Here is a 9,792-nt window from a genome sequence, read left to right as displayed (position 1 = left end):
TGCAATAAATTCCCAATATCCTTTTCCCATAAGGAAATTCGTCATTCTAAACTTCCATGCTTGGAAGTTGTTCTTGTCAAGGTTTTCAGTGACAATCTGTGAGAGAGAATCAGACGCCATTACAGAACACTGCAAAAAATTCTGTCACTGCAAAGAACACGACTTCAGCCTCACAAGGGTAAAACTTGCAAAACTTATGAAAATTGTATTTGACCACACAGTCACTTCCTAGTGACGATTTTGCATCAACAGGTAACAAGGATGATTCTGTAACTCCCAATGTCTCTGTGCACAGGCATACGGTGCAATTTCTACAGTAACTTTTCACCGACCTGTAGAACAGTGGTCGCACAGTATAAAACAGGGTCTTTTCCTGAGTGCGTGCAGAAAACTTCCGCCTCCAAAACAGGCCCCGAAATGGCCTCAAATAAAAAAAACAGGGTCACCAAGGGCTAAAGCCTTTGTTCGTAGCATATACTGCCCTCTTGCTTCACCGCGAAGGGCGTCTCAACCTGAAACAATGCACTCTTGCACTTTCCGGCTGTGCTACCTGCAGAGACTTGCTCCCAAAATAGAAGAATGAAAGCAACACTGGTCCTCTTACCAGAACACCGCGAACTTGGCTTGCTTTCTTGAGCTTCTTACCACGAACACGGCTCTGATACCATGTCAAGATTGTGGGAGAGAAGGAAGGAGTCTCACTTGTAGCTTTCTTGCTTGCACAATGGGGGAATACACACAAAGGTGGAGGCTGAAAACAGTTTTCCTCTTCTTAGTTGTGTAAGCCAAAAAGAACTCTCGTACATAGAAATAGAAGAACCCTATATATGGGTCTCAAACCAAACTCAACTAACTAAGGTGGCGTACTAACTGAGCCATAACTAGAGTAGATAAGGATAGCTGTCATCTAGCTATTATTCATGGGCGGTGTACCAACCGCATCTGCAACTGACAAGTCGGTGACATAAATGCACAATGGTCACCCTGGCATATCACGAGTGGAGCTCGATATCTCAATAGTTTGCTATGAGTTTCAACAGTTTATAATCAGAAAATCAAAAAATCATAAGTGATATGGCTGAAATTAATGTTATAAAACCCATAAAACACACGTTTAAGGGGTAAAAATGGGATTTTTGCAAAATAAAGGGGAAATATGAGACATAACACCTATAAAACCTGAAATTTTTCTATCAAGGAACCTAAGGGCCACAGCCCGCAATCAATCTTAATTTTTAGTTATTTTTTATTGAAAAAAATAGAGGAAAATTACCAAAAATGGTTAAAAAATGGGTTTTAAATGGGAGAAAATTAGAAAACGGTAAAAGAAAAATTCCAAAAAATTACATGTGTATTTGTGTAACGTATAATGAAGGTAAAGCATGAGGTTGGCCTCGGTTTACCCTCGTTTCTATGTTTTTGTTCATGTTTATCACTTTCTTTGTAAGGAAATACACATAAAATGACTCTTTCACCTATCAATGAATGCAAAACATTAAACGGTAGGGTGAGAGGGGAGGTTGAGCATCAAAATATGAACTAAAATCTGGTTTATGTGTTTCATCATGCCTATAGGACGTTGTTTTAAAATAAAGAGAAATGTAGTATGAGCGTAAGGTTCGGTGTCTTTTCCCATTACATAAGCGTTAGCATGGAAATCATGGAAAGAATGGTTTTGCACGATGCACAATGCTGATTTTCTTCTGTTTGTACACTAAACCATTCACATTATGCACTATGCATAGTTCATGGTATCAACAGAAAAGCTCCTAGACTACATAGCAATTGTTTTCTTAGGAATTGGACCCACAATTGAGAGTGTAAGGTTATCCCTTGCCGTAGGATAGAGGGTCATGTTCCCAAGGGACTGCTAAGTAAGGAAACATGGTATATCTCCTGGAAATATGAGAAATATAAAGGAGAGGAGTTTGTGTTCGAATGTTCTATATGTTTTAGCGGCGCATCAAGGGGCCAATCCCTGCGATGTAGGAGAGCTGCAATGGGGCCGCGGTGTTTCTATCGAGAGGTTGCCTCCATGTATGTTATCGTGGCATTGTCAATGTGTATGGGTTCTCCCTCTGAGGAGTAGTTTATAGAAAGAAAAACGTTGGACTACAAAATGATGAAACTATAAACGCATAGATTAGGCTTTAGGGCAGTTTGTCCTTTAGCATTAGATTGACGTCTTGGTCCGCGAGGCCGTGAGGGTGTGTTTGTCTGTTATGAGCATGAGGTCCGGCTAGTGCCATAGTCAGTGCCGGCCCATTTTAGGTCCCATCACCACCTCCCTCTAATAAATTTATTGGCCACATCCAATGTTTTTGTATATGATATTCAATTAGTTTATGAATACAATGCATGATTGATATATACATTTCTTACCATTTGCTCAAAATCTGAGATTGCCTGGTCGATGATCTCTGATTGAAACCCTGGGGGTCCACTGGGGTTTACCGTATGGTACCACGTGAGTGTAAGGGAGGGGGGTTATTTAAGGGAAGGAATGTACATTTTATAAGGTAAGGTTCCATAAATAGGAGGTAGATAAGGGGTATTTTCATATATTTCTTGCACGCACGTGACATCTCCTTAGTACTACTAGTGAATCCCCCATGATTGAAACTCACTGAAGCATCCTACGTATTCTATAGACAATAGACGTTTTCGTCTAATTTACATCTTATATTGAGAGCAAGGACATGGGACACGCTGATTAAGATAAGCCTCGCGATCTTGAACATCACGACCTTCATCGTTTTCCATTTGGTCTAGTTACGATAAACAAATTGTTTTTGTTATCATTTTTTCTTTCTTTCTTAAATTGTTTGAGAATGGATTTTTTCTCTTGTAACTCAACAAAATTAACGTATGTAAAGTTTCCACCCACCTAGGCCTACAGTATGTAAAGTCTAATATGCTATGTATGGGGACAAGGGAGTAGTTGCCCTATGTCGAAGTGTTTCCTGTCCCGTGGTATTGCACCAGACCTCGCCACCTTTTTTCCTTTGTGTGCACCTTGAACAAAGCCTCTCTCTCTCTCTCTCTCTACTACTACTACCACTACTATTACTAGTACTCATCTTCCCGAGGTGTGGAACACACCCAATATACACCCTAAACAAAACCTCTCTCTCTCTCTCTCTCTCTCTCTCTCTCTCTCTCTCTCTCTACTACTACCACTACTACTACTAGTGCTCGCCTTCTCAAACACACCAAAGGTGCACCTTTAACAAAACCTCTCTCTCTCTCTCTCTCTCTCTCTGTACTACTACCATCACCACCACCACCACCACCACTACTACTACTAACAAGAAAAGAATAAGTTAAAGAACAAGATCTTATCCTCTCTTTGTTTTTTATCCATTCATTCTCCTCTCTCCCTCCCTCTCTCTCTCTTTCTCTCTTTCTTTATTATGTTTCATGTTTATTCCCTCTCTCTCTCTCTTTCCTTCTTTCTTTTTCTCTCTTCCTCTCCGTCTCTCATTTCTATCTCTCATTTCCTTTAACAAAACATCTCTCTCTTTCTCTCTCTCTCTTCTTCTTCTTCTTCTTCTTCTACTTCTACTACTACTACAAACAAGAAAACTACCACTACCACTACCACTACCACTACCATTACCACTACAAACAAGAAAGGAAGAAATTAAAGAACTACTACTACTACTATTACTACTACTACAAACAATAAAAGAAGAAATTAAAGAACAAGATCTTACTCTCGCTTTGTTTTTTATCCATTCATTCTCCTCTCTCCCTCCCTCTCTCTCTCTTTCTCTCTTTTTGTATTATATTTCATGTTTTTCCCTCTCTCGTTCCTTCTTTCTTTTTCTCTCTTCCTCTCTCTCTCTCATTTCCTCTCTTTCTCTCTCAGTAAACATCATTTTTAACAAAATCAAGCAAAAGAAAAGGAGAAAAAATAGAAACAAACCAATAGGAAACAATGCACTCACCGCAAAGGCCCGAGGATAGATTTGGCGGCTCCTCTTCGCCACGACGGCTCCTCTTCGCCCTCCGTGCACTTCCTCCTCTTCTTCGCAAATGGTGACGGCAGCGGCGGCGGTGAGAAGCTCTCCTTCTCCCTCTTTCTCTCTTTCTCTCTCTCTTTCTCTCAAACACAAGATGCAATTCACTCTCCCTTTCACTCCCTCTTTCGCTCTTTCGCAAAAAATACTGCGCTCGGGTTTTGGCCCACTTTTTTTTACCTGAGTACCGTCGCTATTTGCGTCGCTAAATAGCGATGCCGCTAATTTGCGTCAAAAATGGCCGTCGCTACTCCTATATCCTTGTAATGCTAAAATTCAATATTCTTCTATGATCTTTTGGGTTTTCCAAGACGAGGAAGAAGAATTGTGAACTAGCCTTCTCTGCTCACTTTCATCCATCAAGCTAGTTGCATTCAAATTTGTGATGCCTTCTCAAATGGAGAGAAAAGGCTCAATCCTTTGAGCTATCATAGCCTACTATACTTGCACAATGCTGAGAATCTAAGCAATATTAAGAGAACATATTTTGCCTTGATCTCAATAATAGAACCAAAGTGTTGGGCTTTAAAAACTCAATGATGGGACGTTGGTGAAGACCTTATTGTTTCAAGAGCTTCCATTCTCTCTATGCTCAAGCTATCTCTCATATAACTGACTCATACTTTAGCTCTAAGTCAACTATGCTTTCTCCACTCAAACCCTGGAATGTAGAGGAATAGAGAAGTTGTAAAGGTGTAGTAGACTAACTTACCCTCCATGCTATACTCTAATCCACCAAAGGGAGCTTTGATGTCTCCATGGTTCAAGTACTACTTTCTTGGTGCTCTCAATTCACTTCTTCAATCTATTTCACCTTCACCTCTATAGTTTCCATGATGAGAAGAGAAGTAAGGGTAAGAAGAATAGATGTAAGAATGGAGAAGAAACTTCTCTTTCTCAATCCCTCACTCACACTCTCACTCTCCCTTACAATCCAACATTTTTTTCCTTAAGGTGAGGCTAAGCTTGTTATGTGGTGATGGTTGAATAGAAGAAGAAAAAGAAGAAGAAGAAGAAAGAAGCAAAGAAGCAAAGAATAGAGTTGAGAGCTCCTCCTTCCTCATCACTCACTTTCTTCCTCACACACAATACATACACACTCTCTCTATTTAAGCTTTGGCTCTCATGAAACAAGGGAGAAGATGGAAGTACCAACTCTCAAGTTTGCACAAATATACCCCTTTAATGCACAACACAAAATCGCATGCCTTAAAAGATAACCTACTAGGGGTGAATTACTAGTTCCCTCATTTTCTTAGTGGGGGCGTCAATTGTTTTTCGATAAGAGGCACACCCAAATGCCCACAAAGGGCCACCTCCCCCCTAAGTATTTGGAGGGGGAGGTATATAGAGGTACCCTCGAAATATTAGCTAAGAGAATGGACCAAAGTTGCATTGGCATTGCTAAATTTTCTATAGATACAATAGCTTGCAAGTGGAATGAGCTTGAGCTAAGGTATGCCTAGGAAAATTTTACTCCCACAAGTTTGTGTAGTTAGGTTTAATACTACATGGATGGTTTAATTAACCACACTTAACCTTTATGCCAGAACTTTTGGAGTTGTAGTGCTTCTATTTTTCAGGGTACTCAGTGCACTAGCTAGAGTTTGAAAAATATGGTAGCCATTCATAATTTCATCAGGATGTTTCACATTCTCTCTCCTCAAGTCTTCTTTCTCTCACTCACTCTCTCCTCTAAATGGCTACGTACAATCTCTCTCTCCCAGTTGGTGGAGGTGGGGTCCAAGTCAAGTTTGCACTTGTGTGGTTGCTATACCTATACTCGAGTTTCTACATGCCCAAGGCATGGGCATGATGCAGCTCTCACTACTCGCTCATTCTTGGGGTGTAGCTAAGAAGCAAGTTGCATCAAGCCTTAATGACTCAGCAGAGATGAGCAATACTCAATTGGATGCATGGAGCCCCTTCTACAAACTCAGCAGTCAAATTCGAACTAACCACAAGTTGTGAAGCCTAACTATACGAGCTTAATGCATTGGCAAATTATGCTGGGATTAAGAAGCGAATCTGCTTTTGCATCTAAGAATATTCCATTAAGTGGCGATCAAAGTCCAAGGTGGAGCCCAATTCTGTGATGCCACCAGCTTCATAATCAAACTGGTTCACTGGCATTTGCATCAAAGACCATCATCCATTGACAAGCGTCCCCCGAAGGAGCTTCTACATCTGGTGGGACTCTCAGCATCTTAAATGGTCCTTTCAGCATCCGTCCAGGACCACCATCCTGTGAAGAGAGAGTCATAATTTGGCAACCCAGTTGGCAGTCGTAGCCTGAGATGAGTCCTCATGCTTATTACTAGTACCACAGGAGACTCTGTCTTCCACAGTTTAAAGTACTTGACGGTCGGGGATCATTAGACATGCTCTTAGTGCAGTACCCAAATACCGAGGTAGCAAAACAGACCGAGAGAATTGGCATGATGCGACACAAAAGATACAGTAAACCCCCTGTTTTGTCACAGAATGCTAGCTCAGACCCATCACCCAACCGTCATAAGATGACAAGCTGCCAGGATGTCTGAACAAACTAAGGAATGACAGTAGTTAGTACTCTTACCTACACACACACTACACGCATGTGTGTGTGTGTGTAGAGAGAGAGAGAGAGAGAGAGAGAGAGAGAGAGAGAAGAGAATTCATGGCAGACAAAACCAGCCACCTAACATGGGTCTAAAAGTTCCCAAAGTATCACAAATGCGTAGATGAATAAAAATGATTTTAGAACAATGCATAGACAGCATACTCCTTGCAAACATGAAAGCTAAACAACTCCTACCACTGTGACCAGCCAATCCTTGAAGCTTACTCCATCAGGTCTCCCAATACATTGAGATGGCCTAACAGTCCTGCACTACTCTTGGATGTGTGCCGTCTGTAGCAAAAGTCTTCTTTCTCATGAGCTATGCATGATGCACAGATGGTTCTTAAAAAAAGATAACGAAGACATATATTGATAATGTTTCCTCCCCAAATCACGAAGAAATTGTGAGTACCTAGAAGCAAGCAGGTATGTGTTACCACATAATAAGTGGAATAGGTTCGGAACATCACTCATAATATCTGAGCCTCTCTCTTTACAAAGTGTATGTATGTATTGAGGATTGCCGTTTTAAAGGTGAACATCAATATGAGGTTTAGGAATCTACATATATATATATGTAACTACTAACAATGGACAAAAAGAACATCCTTTAAAGTCTTCATCTGCATCTAGAATTCAGTTGCTTCTGTCTATGTTTTGCTTCCATCAACAAGGTTCGGGAAGCGCCAGGGAGGGAGGGAAGGTTTGCACATGGGTACTATCTTCTACATTGAGAAGCTGTATAGTGGGCTATTCTCAAGTCAAGTAAGCCTTGCAATCTCCAATTTGGGAGCAAGGCTGCTGTTGAGGGGTCCTTCAAAGGAGTTCCATGGGTCTGTGTGGTATGCTCTATTGGGGAAAAACTCGGAATCCACTCTATCATCCTCCATCAATATTCTCTCTAAGCTCATTGTCTGATGTCTGAGGCTGTCAGGATGGTCATTTGCATGAACGGGGTCAGTTCCACTGATGGTGGGATCAAGTCTATTGAGGGAATCAAGCCTACTGATCGAATCAATACTACTCACAGAGGCTGTTCTATTGATGGCATCATCAACTCCACATGTCAAAGAGGCCTGTTTGGTATGGTCATCCATGGCTTTGAGCTTGTCTAGTATGTAGCCATTGCTTATGTTATTGTTATTGATGGTGTTGTTCCCTCTCCATCTGTCATCTTCTGAAGGCTCCCACAGATTGGGCAGTGATGCTGATGATGAAGAAGACAAGGATGATGAGCCATAACTGCAAGGTATAGATAAAGATGATGCTGATGATGATGAGGAGGAGGAGGAGGAGGAGGATGCTGATGAACCAAGATTGTTGGAATTGGGAACAAGTAAAGACCTAAGAGCAGATAGGGTGGTGGAGTGAGGCCCATGTGTGAAGCTCCCCTTACTGAAGGGCAGATTCAAACCAGGGAAGGGGGAGGAGGAGGTGGTGGTGGTGGGATGGGGGAAAAGCTGCTGACGTGGCAGGTGGAGAAGGGGGGGAGGGGAGAGGAAGGAGGATGAGGTGTCAAGGGTGTGGGGCAATGGGGGGACGACGGGTGGCAGGCGAGAGGGGTGGGGCTTGAGGAGGAGGGGGAGAGGGAGGGGGGAACAGGGGAGCCCCAGAGCTGCTGCTGATGGAAGGCCTTCTGATGATGGTTGCTGCTGCTATTGTTATTGCTGCTGAGAAGGAAGGGGGAGGCAGCAGCAGAGGCAGGGATGCCTGTCAGCTTCTGCACCATGGCCCTGAAATTGCTTGTGTCCGCAGACAGCACTGTGATGGGGGGCTTGTTGCTGGCCCTGGACCGCCGCTTGCCTGCCTTACAGCCTGCGCCCACAGCCGCGTGCGCCGACAGCGCCGCTGCCGCCGCCCTGCCTCCCACCCCCACCTTCCCTTCTGCCCTCTCAATCTTGCCCTCAACCTTGCCCTCATCCATCATCCCCTCCTCGTCACCGCCCACCATGCCCTCTCCGGCGCCCATCGCATCGCCGCCTCCACCGCTGCCGCCCCCTTCTCCCCCACCGCCCACCTTCACACCCCTCATGCCCCCATCCAAAACCACCTTGCCCTCCGCATCAACCTCCTTTGCGGCCGCGGCCGTCGCCGCCACCCGGTTTATTCCATGCTGCAGCATCGCCCTCGCCACAATCTGCTTGCTGTCTCCTGAAGCCACCGCCGAAAACTGCTGCTGTTGCTGCTGCCTAATCCGGCCTTCCTTCACTAAAGAGGAGGCCGAGCAGAGCTGGTCATGGGCCTGGAACCGCCATAGCTCGGCAGCGGCACAGGAGGAAGAGGAGGGGGACGAAGCAGAAGAGGAGGAGGAGGAGGAGGAAGAAGGTGATGGGGATGCAGAAGGAGAGGAGCAAGAGCCCACTTCAGGTAAAGGCATTGCTGATGGCAGGACACACTAAGGATGGAAATTGGAATTGCAACAGAAATTTGACACTCAAGCTGAAGCTTTGGTATTCATGAGAGCAGAGCAGAAGGAAGAATAAGGACAATGGCACATCAGATACATGAATGGACTGGGTATATGGGCAGGTGGAAGAATGGATGGGTATATATGTATTGTATGTATAAATGGATGGGTGGATGGATATGTATATACAAAGGTGATGGGTGGATGGATGAATAGACGGATGTATGGTACAAAGGTGATGGGTGGATGGATGAACAGGCGGATGTATCTTCCGATGATGAATGGGTTATATCCAGGAACGGATGAATCAGTCTATCTATGAGTAAATGGATGGATTTATGGATGAATCAGTCTATCTTATGAATGGATTATGGATGGATGGGTGGATTTATTGTCAGGCGATGGACGGATTGGATGACTTATTCGAGTCCTCTCCTTTTGCTTCTTCTTCTTCTCCTCCTCCCTCTTTCTACATAACTTGGCATTTGCATATACTTGCCGAGTCAACTGTCAACAAGGAAAAGGTAGATGACCGCTCCCTTCACCCCACACGTTGCAAAGAAAAGGAATACTAGAAAAATAGCACAATCCATTGAGCCCTTTTGATTATCATAATAACACAATATTAGTTAATTAGCATTCACTCTTTTGATTTTGATGTGTATGTAAGAGGTTGTTCACATGGTCCACCCTAGAGTGCCCCCATGTAGCGAGTTTTTAAGGGCCTTTTTTCTTCTAGCTATATGAAGAGACAATTTTCA

The 9,792-nt window shown here is 43.5% G+C and overlaps 1 protein-coding gene across 1 annotated transcript; it reads right to left on the bottom strand.

Annotated features, from left to right (window-relative positions):
• Nucleotides 1–7,171: 7,171 nt before the first annotated feature.
• Nucleotides 7,172–9,339, bottom strand: LOC148027730 (uncharacterized). Its single transcript, XM_087689425.1, has 2 exons — nt 8,321–9,339; nt 7,172–8,276 (listed from the first exon to the last, which is right to left on the bottom strand). The coding sequence occupies exons 1-2, from the start codon at nt 8,999–9,001 to the stop codon at nt 7,386–7,388; spliced, it is 1,572 nt and encodes a 523-aa protein (XP_087545551.1). The 5' UTR covers nt 9,002–9,339; the 3' UTR covers nt 7,172–7,385.
• Between the last annotated feature and the right edge of the window lie 453 nt (nt 9,340–9,792).

The sequence above is a fragment of the Lygodium microphyllum genome, chromosome 12 (genome assembly GCF_053477565.2).
Source record: "Lygodium microphyllum isolate KBCC chromosome 12, Lygodium_microphyllum_v1.1.10, whole genome shotgun sequence".
NCBI lineage: Eukaryota > Viridiplantae > Streptophyta > Polypodiopsida > Schizaeales > Lygodiaceae > Lygodium > Lygodium microphyllum.
The sequence above is the reverse complement of the archived record's forward strand: the minus strand, read 5'-3'. Positions and strand labels throughout refer to the sequence as shown.